Source organism: Siphateles boraxobius, unplaced genomic scaffold, assembly GCF_051911475.1.
Source record: "Siphateles boraxobius isolate OS27281-9 unplaced genomic scaffold, OSU_SipBor_1 61, whole genome shotgun sequence".
Lineage (NCBI taxonomy): Eukaryota > Metazoa > Chordata > Actinopteri > Cypriniformes > Leuciscidae > Siphateles > Siphateles boraxobius.
Genome location: NW_027509188.1, coordinates 4645380 through 4663862, shown reverse-complemented (window position 1 = coordinate 4663862; position 18483 = coordinate 4645380). Strand labels below are relative to the sequence as shown.

The 18483-nt window shown below is 41.7% G+C and overlaps 1 protein-coding gene across 1 annotated transcript; it reads right to left on the bottom strand.

Annotated features, from left to right (window-relative positions):
- Positions 1-1311: 1311 nt before the first annotated feature.
- LOC143718478 (uncharacterized) lies at positions 1312-14151 on the bottom strand. Its single transcript, XM_077209541.1, has 7 exons — positions 14134-14151; positions 13918-14035; positions 12694-12798; positions 12467-12586; positions 2280-2345; positions 1982-2161; positions 1312-1735 (listed from the first exon to the last, which is right to left on the bottom strand). The coding sequence occupies exons 1-7, from the start codon at positions 14149-14151 to the stop codon at positions 1476-1478; spliced, it is 867 nt and encodes a 288-aa protein (XP_077065656.1). The 3' UTR covers positions 1312-1475.
- Between the last annotated feature and the right edge of the window lie 4332 nt (positions 14152-18483).

Below are 18483 nucleotides of genomic sequence, written 5' to 3'. Positions count from 1 at the left end.
ATTTTCTCCATATTTGGTTAACTGTCCCCAGTTGTTGATTATACTCAGGTCAAGAGCTCTCTATAACAGTTGGTCCCAAATCTGTAGCCCCTTTTATTGCTGAATTCTAAGCCTTCAAACATGCACCGAGGTGAAGTTTCAAAGGTCAGTGTTTCAAAGCACCATGTAGAATCTTCATACTAACATGTTACTCTCCAGGTCACGGCCTTTCCAACGATGTATTTGGTTCAGCTATACAACAAAGTTATAAGTTTCATTTCACGGACACAAGCATCTCAGGTCTAGTTTCAGGGACCATGCAGGCTCAATATGTAAAATTACCTTTTTGTTTGTTTCTGAATGTGTAAACAGATTTACAAGCACACACACACACACACACACACACGTTTGTATCTATCTTTGTGAGGACATTCATTGACACAATGCAATCTCTAGGTCCTTACCCTAACCCTACCCATCACAACTAAGTGTCTGACCCGAACCCTGACCCTAAACCTGACCAAATCCTCATTATAACCTGATCCCTAAAACCAGCTCTTGACCCTCTGAACTGCATCAGTGCCCATGGCATGGGTGAGAAAGTACCATTGACACAGGGGCATATATTGGGATTTTACATGGTCTGGATTATATAATGTAGTAGCCTCAATATCCGTTTATAAAGTTTCCTACGTGTATCTCTGAAGAAGACACTGATATGTGGCTTGTTCCTACCATGGGATGAGTTGGTAATCAGATGGATATGGTCATAACATTTACTTTGCATGGCCTCATATTAATGAGCTTCTTAAAATGATATTTCAGGTTGGGTTGTTGCTAAAAGGTAAATTGCATAACTGATTATTAATATTGCCATGTTGTTTGTATTCAAAGCAATCTGACCCAACCCTGCAAACCCATCATCTGTATAACATGTGGTTAACTATATGGTTGATATATATTTAGACAATAACTACAATGGTTTTACATAGTCAGTATATTACACTGCCAGTAACTATCCGTGTACAGTATGTAAGTTTCATACATCTATCTTAATAGTGACCTGGTGTGACTGTGACCTCTAATGTTCCAAAATGTTGGTAGTTCAGGTTGAATCTGAAAGCTCCCAGTTCTCTCTTTTTGTAAGGGATGATGTGTGATGAGACAAAGTCAACTCAATAGTCTGATGACAAATCAAATTTGTATTTCTGTTTCCATACACATATATACAGGTATCAGCAAATATTTTCAGACATTATCAGTTGCAAACATAACCATGATTATTACAATTCCAGTGTAAAAAAAAAATATATATATATATATATATATAATCTGAGAGCATATGTAGCAAAATATGGATACCTGCAGGAACAAACAACTGAGGAGTCACTTTCAATCTAACTCACTTACAAAAACAGGATCTTTTGTCAAGACTTTAGAAACCTTTTCAAGTCATCAAAGTAGAAGTCGAAGCAAAAGGGATTGTGAGTCCCAAGTCAAGTGACTTGAGTCCCCACCTCAGCATCATTATCTTCCTCATCATCATCATCATCATCATCCTCAGAGATGAGGTCATGTTGCCAGTCCATTTCCTCCATTTCCCCTTCATCTTCTTCCACCAGCCTAGGAGTTGGTTCGAGAATGCCTCTGTATGTGCATGCAACAGTCTGCTGCTTGAGTCTGAGGTTATGCAGTCTTATCTGAAGTAGACTGATGAGGCCCTTGGACACCTCCTCTGTGAATCCATTGGGATAGCCTATAAGTCCACACATGAAGAGTAATGGAATTGACGTCACACTAAACATTTTATCAGAGAGAGCTTTTTTATGTTAGAACAAATGTTAAATACAAAGTCAAATTGGAAAATAATAATTGGATAAAATAATCTTTGAACGCCATGCATCCTTAGTTCTTGATACTAGCATGATCGCTTTTCACCTGAAAATAGTTTGACCCATGAATTTTAAAGTGTATAAAGCCATATAGTTTGATTTACACTTACTTTCTGTTTTTATGCAATCTGAAATGGTGGCTATCAGTGTCTGGACCTTTGCAACAGAGTCATTAAGGTACTGACAGTGCTGCATCATCTCGTTCACAAGGATCTGCTTTTCTTCTGTCAGCCGTGAGACCAGCATTAGTTGGTCAAAAAGCTTCTTCTTGGCGAGAATGTCTATACCGTCTGAAGGAATGAAAACATCATACATTAATAAACTAATTTGACGATGATACATTTTTTATAAACTAATTTGACGATGATACATTTTAAATAAACACAAAGTTAAGTATTAATACAGGACCCGTTTTCTGTTCCTGCCAAGGCCAGATCATGCTCTCTTCAGCTTTGTTGGAGAGTTTCTGCACAACTGAGTGTTGTGGAAATTTTAATAGTCATTGATCTCAAACAGGTATCATAAGAGAAAGAACCTATTCAATGTATAAAAGCATATGTGACCCGTCACAGAAACCAGGGACACAAGTCGGCAGCACAACTTTCGAGCAAAATGAGAAAGAAGAGTTTTTTTTCAAAATTGGTGATTTTCAATTTTTTGGAGAATCTGTTAATTGAAATCACGAAGAAGCCTCTCCATGTTTGAGATAGCAGTATTGGTATATTTAAAAGCTAACATTTTGAGGTTGAAATCGGCTTGTTTTCGAAGATTCTAGCATGCAGTAGGGGCGTGGCGTGTCATTGTCTGTGTGTACTTCCATACTGAATAACCCGGCGCTTTTGCCCCCGCCCTCCAAGTCAACCACATGGCTACTTATTATGCTGTGCTCTGGCCAGCTCTCTCTGATATCAAAATTCAATGAAGATGGATGCCGCAAAGATTGTCGCAGACGAGATGAACCGTCTGGCAGTTACACCGAAAATGTTTTCGCCGCACTTCGTGGGCTCGGGAAACTGAACCGGAGGTATGGGCGCAGCGCGCTCGCCCTCAGTGCTTCAATACGGCGTGTTTCTGAAATGTAAGTTAAGCTTCATTTGCTCTTTAGTCGTTATTTAAGATGCTGAACCTGCTGATGATATAATGTGCTTGCGGACATTTCATTTGTGTGTGTATACGCACATAAGAAAGTGGTGTAAAGAGATTTGCAACAGTAATTTGAGGAGGTGAAATGTGATTATTTGGAAAATTGCAGAAATGACTGCTTAAAGAAAAATGCCAGCAGGCATTTGCCTCCTACATAAACTTTAATATTGTTGACATTTTGGGCACACGAGCGTTGCGTACTATTTGCGCTATATGTAGGCCTATGGCTTATTGGTCTTTGTTTGTTGTTGTTGGTTTTGCGTTATATGTATATGGCATATTGGTCTTTGTGTGTTGTTGCTGGTTTTGCGTTATACTGTATGTATATGGCATATTGGCCTTTGTGTGTTGTTGCTGGTTTTGCGTTATATGCAGGCTATATGGCATATTGGTATTTGTGTGTTGTTGCTGGTTTTGCGTTATATGTATATGGCATATTGGTCTTTATGTGTTGTTGCTGGTTTCGCGTTATATGCAGGCTATATGGCATTATTGGTCTTTGTGTGTTGTTGCTGGTACGTTGCAAATAGAGGGGCAGCACAATTGTTTTTCGCCTAGTGCGGCAGAAGTGCACTCATTCAAAGTGTAAAAAAAGCTGTAAAGCACATGGAGGAGCTTTACAGGGGGTATGGCTTATCTAAATGAGATGTAAATGAGCCCTATTGTCACCCCCAGCAGCAGAGACAGGTGAGAACTGCACAATCTTTTAGAGCTCGTTTTCTCCTCTTTGAGCTTTTTTAAGTGCCTACTTTAAAATGGCCACAACTTCTCCAAATATTATCAGATTTCCACATGTTACACATCGTTGGAAAGCTTGGATATTACACTCTCAGAATCTATGAATAACTCAAAATGCCCCAGAACCGACTTGTGTCCCTAGTTTCCGTGACTGGTCACATATGTGTGTACGTGCTTGTGCGTGACTTTTCAGGAACATATGGGACAGGACCTCTGACCTTAGGGACGGTCAGTTTTGGCCAGTTTATTTCAGTACCAGTTTGTGTCTTTAAGTAGAAACTGAACAGCAGTAAGGACCTTATCTGAGTGGGTGAAAGGTACAGCGGGTGAGGAGGAACCTTGAAAACAGTATAAAGGCTGTCTCATATCTTCCTGTTGGGTGTCACTCTCTTGCACAGCGTAACTTCTGTGTACTAGACTGAACCTATTCTTGCAAGAATAAATACTTTTCTTTTTATTAATTTGACTCTGAGTGTCTCTTACGCAGTGATGATGTTTAACAGAATTTTTGCCACACCAATTTGGTGTCAGAGTGGGGTTCCTTGGAAGTGCCTTCTGGACCTGAGAGCGGACGGTGTTTGGCCACCTGGACTGAGCAGTTCCAGCTCTACCTCGTAAGCTTGAGAGAGAGGGGCTGACCGCTGTCGGGTCCGGGAGGGGCTCCACTGGAATCAAAAGAAAGCGAACCCGTGGCAACCAACATATCTCTGGTAAGAGACGTCTAAAATATTTTCTTTTGGGGAAAAGTATTTTGTTTCGGGTATGAAATGTGAGTGAAACATATTGGCTGAGGGCTGTTTCTGTGGTACGTAATCTGAGATTAATTGAGATCTATATATAGATCAAGAGGTTTCAAACAGATACGAGAGAAAATTATCTGAGATTAATTGAGGTCTGTAACAGATCAAGAGATTTCAAACAGATAGGTAACCTGAAAATGAGTTGTTCCGCCACGGAGCAAATTGTTTTTAGGTACTGAGGCTAATTAGGGGGAACCAGAACAGTTTTTGGTAAACCTTAATTAGGAGGGCACTAATAGTGCAACCCGACCGATTTGGGTTAAAAGAAAAAATCGGGTCTGTTGGGGACGCCTAACAGATCAGGAAAACGCGCGTTGAAGAGAAATCCACAGAGAACAGAGAAGCAGCCAATATGGGGAAGTCTCAAGGTAAGCATGCAAATTTGATACACCGGTTTTTATATCAAATGAGAAAATTATGGGGGAAAATTTATGTTTTAGATATTGAAAAAACTGAGAAAATACCATGATTTCCCCAGGGAGGGAACACTGAGCACAACTAGACTGAAAGTAGTGCGAGAATCAGTTGAACAGGGCAGTGAGAAACAAAAAAGGTTGTTATGGCTGTGTTCAACATGTGTAAGCAATGTGGACAAACAATGGATTGTTGTCTTAAAGGGGCAGATAAAAAAAGTTGAACTGCCAGGAGAAATAAAGTTTTTACTTCTTCATCCAGTAAATGGAAGCATGACATTAGATGTCTGAGAACTTAAATTTATATGATACGGATTGAAGTTGCAAGCAGCAATAAGGCTGTCTGTGTGAAATAGGGGATTGTTATCAAAACAAGGGAAAGATTGGAAATTTAAGTGTCACTATGACGGGTGAGAGACTTGATGGAAGAGGGAAGCGAAAAAAACAAAACAAAAAAAACAAGAAGATTGGTGTGTGAGATATGTTTGTGTGGGGATTGTTAGCAAACAATCATGTACTGGTTAGATAATGAAGGAACTGGCATGTAGAGAAAAGAAAGAATTAGCATGTAGAACAGAGGATGCAGAAGGAACTGGCATGTAGGGAAAGATTGAGAAGGAATATAGTAGAAAACTATATGTGATGAAAATAAAATGTCTGACAGAATTTATGGAAGTCAAATTAACTGTTTAAATGGTATGAAAAATGAGTTTCAGAATAAAAATAAGGCATTGAGTATGATTAACGGGGACTAATGTGATATAAAGATAAGGAATGTTTCATTAAGCAAAATGGGGAAAATTCTATATTTTAATGGTAAAATAATGATTGAAATTAGGTTTAGTTTTAGTTTGATAACCATTGTGTTTTGAACCTAGGGTCCAGCTATGCTGGGGATACAGCAACAGGGTTTGATTATTCAGCCCGGTTCCCGGATGTTAGATATGTACTTGTTCTGTAATTAGGGTTGTTGATGATAATACCAAATTAGTAAAATGTAAAGACAACTTTGACCAAAAATTCTGAAAATCAATAATATATAATGTTGGATATTTGTTGATATTAAGTAATTGAAGCAAAAGATATTGTCTGTTTTATAAATGAAATTATGGGTCGGGGATAATTTCCCTGGACAAGTATGACTAAAGTTAAACGAAAACTTTGTGAAAACAACTTAGAATATTTTGAGCATTTCGATGCAGCTTATTAAAATTAATGTGCGGCCAATGATAATGATGAAGATTATGATTTGGCTATTGTGATTAAATCCGCCACTGGTGGACTGTAAAAGAATACAGAGAACTGCTTAATCAGTGGCTCTGTTTACATTCCTGAATGGGACACACACTGCTTCAAGGGTGTGCAATAAGTTGGAGCCGTTTGCAAGCTCACAGTGATCAAACTATAGTCAAGGACAGGTGTCTGATGCTGTAGTTGAGGCTGACACATGAACCCACTAGATGACAGAGAGTGTCTTGATTGTGGTCAGCAGGACCATTTAACACGTAACTTTAAATGCCCACTGAGAAGGTGTTTGAAAATGTGATAGTGGCACATTTCTGATAATAATGTAGGTTTGAAAGTAGATCAGTGTTTAAATGACGACATTAACATTTTGTCTGAGAAATAAGAGATAAAAAAAAAACAAGGTCAAGAGATTGAAGTCTTAAAGTGTATCCTTTTAAAGAAAAGATCTATAATAGTAATTTTTAAAAGTGAATTGATGAATACAGGTTGATGTAAAATTAATGACTCCAACAAATGTGAGTTGCAAAATATATCAAAGTAACTAACAGGATGATTGTGCTGTAATTAAACATTTAAAAAAAATTGATTTTAGAGTATATAGAGAGACTAATCTCACAGATGATTTACAATAACTGCAAAAGTATCACAAGCAGAGAGTGCTTGCCTCGTCAAAATTAAATCCTAATTGGAGATTGATAAACTCCAAGAGAAAACTTAAGTCAAATATTAAACTATGGTAATTGAGATTGAGAAATGTGAAACGTTATTGAGAACTAGAATAATTATTTTTATGTAAGAACAAATAAGCAGAAGTAGTAGGCTACTGAATTAACAGTTGCTAAATGTAAAATGTGTTGAAAGGCATTTGATTAAACAAACAGCTTGAAAAGTTGACCATGAAAGAGCTAGAAGCTGATGTTTTGCTTTCAAAAGATAAGTCTGCTATTGGCTGTAATGAAACAGTTCGCTTATCTAAATCTGATGTGTGCTGTGGCTGAAACAGCCAGTGCGACAGAGACTCAATCTGAGTGGAAATTTGTAATGTCTAGATTCCCTGACGTGGGCAAAAGACAACTGTAAAACTATGTTTATTTGAAAACACATGTAATTTCTGGCAAAGATGCCTTAAGCTGGGATAGAGTTAAAAGATGGTAGATAAAAGTTTGATGTTAGAAGTATATGAGAGAGCAGTGTACCAGTCCGAATGTCTCAGAGTCTCTCTTATTCAATGAGTCAGCTAAAAGCTGACATCTGTGATAATAAGTAAAGCACAGTGTTTCAGTTGAGAATCATAGACACAGAGATGTTTAAAGAAACAATTGCCGTTCAGAGGGCAATTTGTATTTGTAAATGTTTTAAATGTAAAACTGAATGACTTTAAAGAAGTCTTTAAAATAATAATACAGACCTTAAACGATAGAGGTGACATTTTGATTAGCGTATTTTAGGACCAGTAACAACTTTGTCTCATTTTAGTCTCCACCATTCAGGACCGATGGCTCCGGCTACAGATGAAGTACACTGAATGTACGGTTGTGATCTAAATTCACTGAGTATAGTCTAAGTAGCTAGGTTGCTGCTTTTAAGATAGTTAATGGATTTAAGTGATTAAATACTGTTGTTATTAACCTGTCTCCCTGTGAACACTATTAGGCAATCGGAATGGCTCTGGTGACTCTTGAACGTGCCTTTCCTAAGCTCCAGAAAACAGCTGAGTTCTGTTGAAGAAAACTGATTGTATTGGGAAAGAGCGGTCACCAGTGTGTACGAGTGGCTACTCAATGACGGGATGATCTTCCTGGCCAGGGGACAGCCCAACGCAGGGGGTCACGAACATTGGGCAACTCCGGATGGAGGTGTTATTTGTGAGAAAGGTATGAGAGTTGAGCACTGATTACTGGAGGCCACCGGGGTCAGCAGAGCATTGAGAGGTGAGATGGGCTGTGAGGTGAAAATTAATGTTACGACAGTCTGACCCGGAAATGTGAGTTCCTCTATACCACTCACCAGAAACCGCATTGATTGTATGGCTTGTTTTTCATTGTGACAAGTGTCTGCAACTATGCCAGGGGACGACACCCTGAAGAGAAGAAAATTAAAGATAAATGATTAACGGGAGTGGGCTTTCAGGAGCCAGCTGATTCCATGAGGTGATTGCCATTATTTGCTGCGGAGACAGTAACAAAACTTAATTATATGAGGGACATGATGTTGGTTGCCATATGGGCAAGTAAAATGTATAGAAGAGTTAATTTTGAGCTAAAATGTCTATAACATAGTTTTAACTCCTGAAGGTCGTTAGGCATGGTGGTGGCTAAAGATGAAGACAGGCTTTTGTAGATTTGAGAAGAGTCTGGATAACAAAGGTGAATGGTAAAAGGTTAATGTAATAAATTTAATATTACATTTTGTCTAAATTACAGTCTTAGGAGGCTGTTGAAAAGATTATTTGTTTATAGTGAGAGAGACTGCTTGAGTGGAGGAAGGGATGGTAACTGTGCCTGTCTTTCTGTTATCGGCCTGCTAAAGAACAAAATAGTGATAATGAACCAAAACAACCCAGCTGACTTTTCTAAGATGAAATGAATAATGAACAGACATGCTTTGTAACTGGTTAAAAGACCATGTAAAATTAGGTAAAAGCTACAGTAAAATGTGAAGTTTAAAATCTTAATTAAAATTTAAATCTTTTTAGAGATGATATAATGAAAAGCGAACATTAAAAATGAACAGTTAAAATATGTGTCTAATATGAGTGTGTGTGATGGTGACTGCACTCTATGTCTTGTATGTGTTAGTTTGGGGTACGAATACTGCGTCTGAATAGTGTGTAAATTGTGTCATTAGCCACTAAAATCTGGTAAGGCAAATGACAAATTTTAAAGAAGCTGTTAATTCTGTTGAGTCCATTTGATGAAAAGATGATGTAGAACATGGGACGAGCTTTAAATGGATTAGTCATCCAGCTCTGTCTGCTACTGGTAATTATGAATCAATCTATGGATTAAAAGCATTTATGTAAATTGGATTTGTGAAGTGGTAGATCGTCGTCCATAATGGGTTGAGATAAACTAAAATGTTATAGATTTGAAGGCAATAACAAAGTGACATATTGGCTAAGTCAATATCAAATTATCCAGAGAGTCCTTCACATTTATGAATATTGTGAACAAAGGGGGAAAATGTTGTTTGACTGACATTGACCAAGTCTGTACAGCACGACCTGACCAGACAGAAACAATTGATGACTTTGAAAATGTTTGTAGATGACTGGCATAAGAGACCAAACAACAGGCCTGAAAAGCAGGATACACTGTAAGACTGAGGGCCGTTGTCTTCGAAACACTCTGATAAGAAGATGTGATTGTGGCTTTAAGTAATATTTTTGTTTCAAGAGGCAGAGAAAGATGTCTGAAGGAAATTTGTCTGAAGGACAACGTTTGGGTTAGTGATGATGGCAAACTTTACCCAAACACCATTATGTTAGATTGATGCAAGAGTTGAATCATTGCATCAAAAGGGGGATGGTAACAATTGGTAACAATTTTGATAACAATTGACAAAATTTGGTCTATTAAGGGACGGTATATTTGTTGGAGGACAAGGGGCTTAATAGGGTAAAAGCCTGGCAAGAAGCCATTCTTCTCCCTAACAAAATTGTTGTCTGTAAGTGTGCCGCACACGCTGATAACAAAATTGCAGGACTGTTTCAACAGGAAACGCCAGGGCAGATGCAGCAGCGAAGGCCGTGGCAGCACAGCAGACAAAAGAAACTATGTGTACTTTATTATCTGAAAATAACCTCGACCTTTGTTCTTCTTTACAGAGCATGCAGACTTTTGATGCAGGGCAGAATGTGCCCAATAAAATAATGGTTATGGATGAATTTGACTAAATATCCTGGCCTGGATTGTTATTGTGGCAGAAAGAAACAAGGCCACACCTGCGGAGCGCATAACTTAAGATTTTCCTTTTGCAGAATGTCAGGAAGGATTGCAGAAAACAGAACTAATTCTGTTCCAAATGTATAAATATTGTGTTGTGGACATGAGCAAAGTGGGTTGAGTGTTTTTCAGGGTAAAAGGACCCCGAGTGCTATTAAGTGAGGAAGAAATTATTTAGTGATAAGATGATTTGTAAAATGAGAAGAAACAGAGTTGAATTGGACAAGTGTTGAGAATAAACTTGAAATTCTTTATGCATATCATCAGCAAGGTGAACAAATGGTGAAAATTCCACAGGTCACACCAATAGGCACGAGCGGCAAGACAAGCGGTCACTAACAAAATACTTAAGGTCTCCATTCACAGGTGAAAGCAGGCAAGAAATGGTTCACTCCAGTGGGGGTGCGGTCGTGATTTAAGGGAAAACCTTATAAGGATCAGAAAATGGTTGGAGAGTGTGACACCTGGGTCCAAGCCTCTCACCTTAGACAACACCAACAGGCCTCAACCATCCAATAGAGCATCTACCAAAGTGAGGGATTCAAGGACGTGCTAGTAACGTACGTCCCGAACCAGCGATGGAAGACCATGGCTACGGCACGCAAAGTGTCACTCTGGTGAAGACGGAATGTCCATGGGGCAAACGAGATGACCAACACACCTGGAGGAAGATGCACCAACTAATGGTTTGAGTTTAGCAAAATAATCTGTTTTTGTGATGATTTTGATGATTTTATTTGATTGAATCAAAATAGGGCTTAGATCAAATGATTTGATTGGTTAAGGATTCATTAGAAAATATTTCAGGTAAATTATAGGGATTATTATTGAAGAAACTTGATGATTAGGCTTTCCATTAAGGGTAAGAAAGGCCGATCATGGGAGAATATGTATGGTAATAAGCTAAAAGATGGTCCGTAATGGAAATATTTGAGTTAATTTTGAACAACTACATTGGTTAAAAGAATGGATAAAAAATATAAAACCTTTTCTGGATAGATTTTATTAAATATGGTGTTAAATAGAGCTTACTAAGTAAAACCATTGGCTGAATCGAGTTGAAAGTTAAGAAAACATGGTTAGGAAAATGGAGGCGATGTATGGAAATGGGTGTGGACTGATGGTAAATGGATAAGATTGGTTAATCTTTCGGGGGTTGGGGGTACTGTACTACCAATTTCAGCGATAGGATTATCAATATTGTTATGTTTACCATGCATTATAATGTGTCTCCAGCTCAGTACAGAGACTGGTTAAAGCTGGGAGTCTGTTCAATTGGATGAACAAAATATGATGATACAAGTAGTGGGAGCTACTGTGACATGTGTTAAATTGTATGGTTTCCTTTTCTTTTTCTTTCTTTCTATGAATGTTTTTGATATGAACAGAAGGTTAAAAGCTGTGGTTATCCGCTATGTGATGACGTACAAGGAGAGGGGTCGAAATGAGGGATTTTATTATACTTTTATTTCTTCGTATTTCTTATCTTGAAACCCACATGTCATTTCAACAGGCTGTGTAATGATAACCAGGGTGTTAAATTGATGTGTTTCCTACTTAAACTATACACTATTTCTTGTTTATACTGAGGTGAATGAGGGTCCGACCTAGGTCGGGAGTGCAATAACAGTGCTTATTCATTCAGCCCGGCCGCAGATAAAGTCTTTACTTGCTTGCTAATACTTAAGGGACTATCCCCAAAAAAACAGCCTAAGCTTTTTACTTTTCCAAATGTTATTTCACAAATGTTTAAGAGAGTGGTCAGTTATGTGAAAACCAGAGATGAAGAGTATAAGTGTGATGAAATGACTTAAAATTTGTTCTATTATTTTTATTATTATGATTGGGTAATCTGAATGATAAAAAGGGGGGAATTGTTGTGGAAATTTTAATAGTCATTGATCCCAAACAGGTATCATAAGAGAAAGAACCTATTCAATGTATAAAAGTATATGTGTGTACGTGCTTGTGCGTGACTTTTCAGGAACATATGGGACAGGACCTCTGACCTTAGGGACGGTCAGTTTTGGCCAGTTTATTTCAGTACCAGTTTGTGTCTTTAAGTAGAAACTGACCAGCAGTAAGGACCTTATCTGAGTGGGTGAAAGGTACAGCGGGTGAGGAGGAACCTTGAAAACAGTATAAAGACTGTCTCATATCTTCCTGTTGGGTGTCACTCTATTGCACAGCGTAACTTCTGGGTACTAGACTGAACCTATTCTTGCAAGAATAAATACTTTTCTTTTTATTAATTTGACTCTGAGTGTCTCTTACGCAGTGATGATGTTTAACAGAATTTTTGCCACAACATGAGTGTGTGTCCACAGGATCACCATCAGGTTGTTGGTTGTATCTCTGGATCTCATCTAGCAAGCGCTTCTTTTCTTGGGCAATCTTCTGAGTAATCTTCTGACGCCTTTTGTTGCGATCTGTAATAAGAGCAAAAACAATGGTATTACAAAAGAGCTGCCATAGCATTTAATGAACAGAAACAATATAACTTCAATCTGCTTCACAAACATTTTCTAATACATACCATTCTGTCTATAAAGGTAGTGCTTCTTCTGACAAATGCTCACAAAGAGTGCTTTGATGGAGATCTGCAAACCACGAGCATCCACAGAACTGGCTGCTGCATTTCCTAAATTCAAGTTAAGAAGAAAGAGAAATGTTTCAAACACACTTAAGTTTTCTTAATTGCACATAGTGCAGCAGCAACAGACACAATTTAGGACAACAATTAGGCAATTAAGCAACATAGGCCAAGAGACAAAGGCATCTAATCTGTGTGATATTTTTTTTATCATCACTTTTCAAGAGTCTGTGTTTATGAGAGTCCATAGTCCACAGTCTTTCTTTATGAAAGTCATTGATGGGGGATTATGTCCCCTATCCATTCCACACATCGAATTTGGTGACCCCATGACCTTTATTATAGCTCCACCAATAGGCCAAACTTTCAAGGATGAAAAAAACCCCCGATATCCTCTGAACTGACAGAAGTAACATGTGGTGCTCTTGCGGATTAAGAAAAAAAATGAAATCCTTAGGTTCATAGTTTTCTACAGATCTAGTTTCTGTTTCCAATGAGAAGCTAAGATACTTTCACCAAGAATGAGAACCAACAAGTGCCTTTTGAAAAATCAGAATTACAAGCGGAGCATGCATGAATGCTGTTAACATGGAGCCTTAAGGCTGATTTATACTTCTGCGTCGGACCTACACCGGAGCCTCTGCGCTATAGACTGCGCGTTGATTTTCATTTATTCTTCTGCGTCGTTGTCTGCGTTGACGCACAATTACACATGCAAAGGGAGCATGTGAAACCCGAGGAAGGGGTTCTAGCAGACCAATCACAGCGCTTGCGTCCACGTAGAATTGACGCGTTGTTACATTTTTGTGGACGGTGCACGTAAGGGTACGCAAAAGGGTATGCGCGCTACACAGCTAACGACGTAGCTACGGAGGGAGTTCGACGCAGAAGTATAAATTGGGCTTTACTGGGACATTGTGCTTGGTCTGTCATTTCCTACCTCAAATAATATTGTTCCATTTTGGTCTGATTTGCATGAACATGCACCAATCATTCTGTTTTCATTGCTAAAATGTTTACTTTATTTAACTCAAAATACTAATTGAAGACTTATGACTTGCAATTAGTGTCCATCTCCACATCATAATTTAACATTAAGCTACAGCTACATGCATTACAACCAAATTACTCCAACAGTGTTTATGTATAAAACAACATTGCCCTTACCGCTACTGGCCCACTGCTTGACATCAACAACCCACTGCTTTAGCATGTCATCACAACAATGCAACTGATCCTGCATCTTCTTCAGGCTCTCTGTTGCATCTAGGGTGTTTTCTACTGTCTGCAAAACAGCAAGACACAACACACTGTAATTTCATAAAATACCAAAAAGTATGTTCCTGCCTGATTTAATATAATGACATATTCGACTACATATACATAGCTGAAGTGATGCATATTGGGTGGACTTTAAGTTCAAATTTAACAGTTTAAAATAGTCCATTCTTTTTCAATACATGAACATACCTTTTTGAATCTGGAAGACAAGGCAATGTGACGGCCATTCTCTTTACGTTGATTCCACCCAATAGCATGGACAGTAAGCATATCAGTTCTTACTGTAAAGAACAATAGAAAAATCACAATAAATTGTAAAATGTTAATGTGTACATTTGCAGGGGAGCAGGGGGCAAAGAAGTTTACAAACCTGACTTGGACATATACTTTGTGGTCAGGGCACATCTGGAGAGAAAACTATTGACTTGCTCTACTTCTTCATCAAGAGTGGTCCCGGCACCTTCCTGGTTCCTTGCATTCCACAGAATCTACAGGAGGCAGTGGACTTGTTAAACAGGGTGGACAACAGGTGATCAATATTTATGCATATCCCAAGGTCACCAGCTGTAGAGGACAGCACATATGGCCTCATGTACAACTCAAAACACACTTTAATTGTTGACTACATCACTCTGAAATGTAAAAGTAGTTAAAAGCATCACTTCGCATTTTGTATTGTGGGATTTGGCATGCATTACGGACAAGCAATGTCTCATTTTCTGAAGAGGTTGAAGATGAGTCAGGGCCTCTGACACCTTCTCCAAGTATGGGACATAACGGCAGGTCACATCCATGGCCAAAAATGCAGCACCCTGGAACTCTTTTTGGAGAAACATTGGATATGCAAAGATTTCTCCTCTACACATATTCAGCCCTTTTGGAAAAAAGAAATAAGTAGAGAGCACATTACACACTGAAGAATTGTCACGGGTGTGTGCGGGTTGAAGACGATGGTCGACAGGTTCCAATTCAAACAGATTTATTCCATTTCCAGGATCAGGTTAAGGCAGACACAAAGCATACACACAAAGGTGAGGTATAAACAAAGACCGACAAGGAATGACTGGGCAGAGGGAACTAAATACACAAACCAATGAACACTAATGATGTGCAAACAGGTGAGACAGATGATGACGAGGAAATGAGGGAGTGAGATCATGTGTGGAGACGAGGGATTCTGGGAGGTGTAGTGCAAACAAGACAGAACAGTGCAGACGAAGACTGTGACATAACGCCCCCCTCCCGGTAGGCGTGTCCTCACGCCGTAGAAGAGGGGTGGGAGGATGGGCATCCTGGAGTCCGTGACGGGAAGGCAGACCGGGTGCAGCTGGTCGGACTCCAGGATGGTCCAGGCGGCCATGGCGGAGCAGGACGAGGGGGCGGCCAGGGCGGAGCAGGACTTGCAGGCGGTCTGGGCGGAGCAGGACGAGCAGGCGGCCAGGGCGGAGCAGGACGAGCAGGCGGCCTGGGCGGAGCAGGACGAGCAGGCGGCCTGGGCGGAGCAGGACGAGCAGGCGGCCAGGGCGGAGCAGGACTAGCAGGCGGCCAGGGCAGAGCAGGACGAGCAGGCGGCCAGGGCGGAGCAGGACTAGCAGGCGGCCAGGGCAGAGCAGGACGAGCAGGCGGCCAGGGCGGAGCAGGACGTGGGCGTGGCCACGGTGGAGCAGACGAACCCTCGGGCATCCAGGGCGGAGCTGTTGGACCCTCAGGCGTCCACGGCGGAGAAGGACGTGGGCGTGGCCACGGCGGAGCAGACGAACCCTCGGGCGTCCAGGGCGGAGCAGGCTGTGGGCGTAACCACGGCGGTGAAGACCCTTCGGGCGGCCATGGCGGTGAAGACCCTTCGGGCGGCCACGGCACGGCGGTGAAGACCCTTCGGGCGGCCACGGCGGTGAAGACCCTTCGGGCGGCCACGGCGGTGAAGACCCTTCGGGCGGCCACGGCGGTGAGGACCCTTCGGGTGGCCGTGGGCTCTTGGGCGCCCACAGCGAGGGCCTACTGCCCCCCCCAAAAAATACTTGGGGTGAGTGACGGCCTCTGGACAGGACGGACTTTGCGGTGAAGAGGACTCTGGACTGGTCGGCGCCAGCGGTGAAAAAGTCTCTGGGCTGGACGGAACCAGCGGTGAAGGGGGCTCTGGACTGGACGGAACCAGCGGTGAAGGGGGTTCTGGACTGGACGGAACCAGCGGTGAAGGGGGCTCTGGACTGGACGGAACCAGCGGTGAAGGGGGCTCTGGACTGGACGGAACCAGCGGTGAAGGGGGCTCTGGACTGCACGGCGGCAGCGGCGAGGGCTCTGGGCTGCACGGCGGCAGCGGCAAGTCCAGCGGGGAAGGCTCTGTGCTGGACGGGACCAGCGACGAAGGCTCTGTGCTGGACGGGACCAGCGACGAAGATCTGTGCTGGACGGGACCAGCGGCGAAGGCTCTGTGCTGGACGGGACCAGCGGCGAAGGCTCTGTGCTGGACGGGACCAGCGGCGAAGGCTCTGTGCTGGACGGGACCAGCGGCGAAGGCTCTGTGCTGGACGGGACCAGCGGCGAAGGCTCTGTGCTGGACGGGACCAGCGGCGAAGGCTCTGTGCTGGACGGGACCAGCGGCGAAGGCTCTGTGCTGGACGGGACCAGCGGCGAAGGCTCTGTGCTGGACGGGACCAGCGGCGAAGGCTCTGTGCTGGACGGGACCAGCGGCGAAGAGGGCCTCGGCTCTGGCTTGACGTGGTTGACGTGAAGATCTGGCTGGATGTGGCTGACGTGAAGCTCTGGCTGGACGTGGCTGACGTGAAGCTCTGGCTGGACGTGGCTGACGTGAAGCTCTGGCTGGACGTGGCTGACGTGAAGCTCTGGCTGGACGTGGCTGACGTGAAGCTCTGGCTGGACGTGGCTGACGTGAAGCTCTGGCTGGACATGAAGCTCTGGCTGGACCTGGCTGACATGAAGCTCTGGCTGGACGTGGCTGACGTGAAGCTCTGGCTGGACATGGCTGACGTGAAGCTCTGGCTGGACGTGGCTGACGTGAAGCTCTGATGGTGACATGGCGTGCCACGGGATGAAGCTGTCCAGACATCTAGAGAGGGCCTCTCTCCAATCCAGACCAGCGATGTCTGGGAGTTCCCGTGGATCTACCTCCTGGGCCCCAAGCCGGTAACAAGCCTTTATCACCTCGTCGCTCAGAGAGGAAGAAGCAACTAGGGGAACGAACCCCCATGTGTATTGGAACAGATCGCGGTTCTCCGTCAAGCTCCCAGCTCATCTTGTTTGTTTGGTCGGTCTTTCTGTCACATTTATTCAATTTCCAGGATCAGGTTAAGGCAGACACAAAGCATACACACAAAGGTGACGTATAAACAAAGACCGACAAGGAATGACTGGGCAGAGGGAACTAAATACACAAACCAATGAACACCAATGATGTGCAAACAGGTGAGACAGATGATGACGAGGAAATGAGGGAGTGAGATCAGGTGTGGAGACAAGAGGGATTCTGGGAGGTGTAGTGCAAACAAGACAGAACAGTGCAGACGAAGACTGTGACAAGAATAGGCCTCAGATGTTTCATCTACAAATATTTTTCATTGCAATTGATCAAGACCAATACCAACCTTTGAGGAGGAATCCATGCCTGCACACAGCAATTTCTACACCTTCTTCATCCAACTTGTTGGCCTGCTTTGATGTCTCTCTTGCTGCTGTCCAGTGGGATTCCCCACACATCGCTCTTCCTGCCGTCTACCAAAGTAAAAAGTTAAATAGCAGGGCTGCACGCTCAAACAATTAGAGTCTGATTAGATTTTGTCTTTGATTGCCTGACCCATCTTCCATCTGCAACTCCCTGGAGTATAACAAACCAATTGAAATGATTTGTCATTTAGCATGCAGGAGGAAAATTGCAATAGTCTAACTTTTTTAGAAATTGTGTCAGACATACTGTATGTGCGGCAACCAATACTATAAATATACTGTGCTCTCTGGATTAGAATCTAGTTGTATTTTTTTTCATCCAGCTCTGCAACTTCACTCTTTGTGAAAGTTTGATTGCATTGCTAACCTCAGCAACCTGCCATTGCCATCTCAACACCTGATCAAAGATTCGCTCATCCGAACACCTAATAAGGCTACAGTGTTTCCAACTTTACTTCCAATTAGTTATAAAATAAGCCAGAGATAACCGCTCCTCAGCCAGTCTTGAGATAAAAAAACTCCATCAAAGAACCCTGGCTCTTCACTCCTACAACAAAATGGATTCTGGATAACCACTGTAGTATGAGGTTTTACATAATAATAATATTATTATATACATAATAAAAATTGTATTTATATGACACTTAAAAAAAAAAAAAAAAAAGGTTCCCAAGTCTAACATGGATATTATATTCAACAGCTACAGTATCAACAGCTTAATTTTAAATAACAAAATGAGAACTATATTATTATGATAATGTTAATAGCAAG

Excerpts from the sequence above, each read along its gene's own strand:
- LOC143718478 (XM_077209541.1), bottom strand. Across the intron at positions 12,587-12,693 it reads CTACCTTTATAGACAGAATG|ATCGCAACAAAAGGCGTCAG; the intron begins GTATGTATTAGA and ends CTCTTATTACAG. Across the intron at positions 2,162-2,279 it reads TTGGCAGGAACAGAAAACGG|ACGGTATAGACATTCTCGCC; the intron begins GTCCTGTATTAA and ends TCATTCCTTCAG.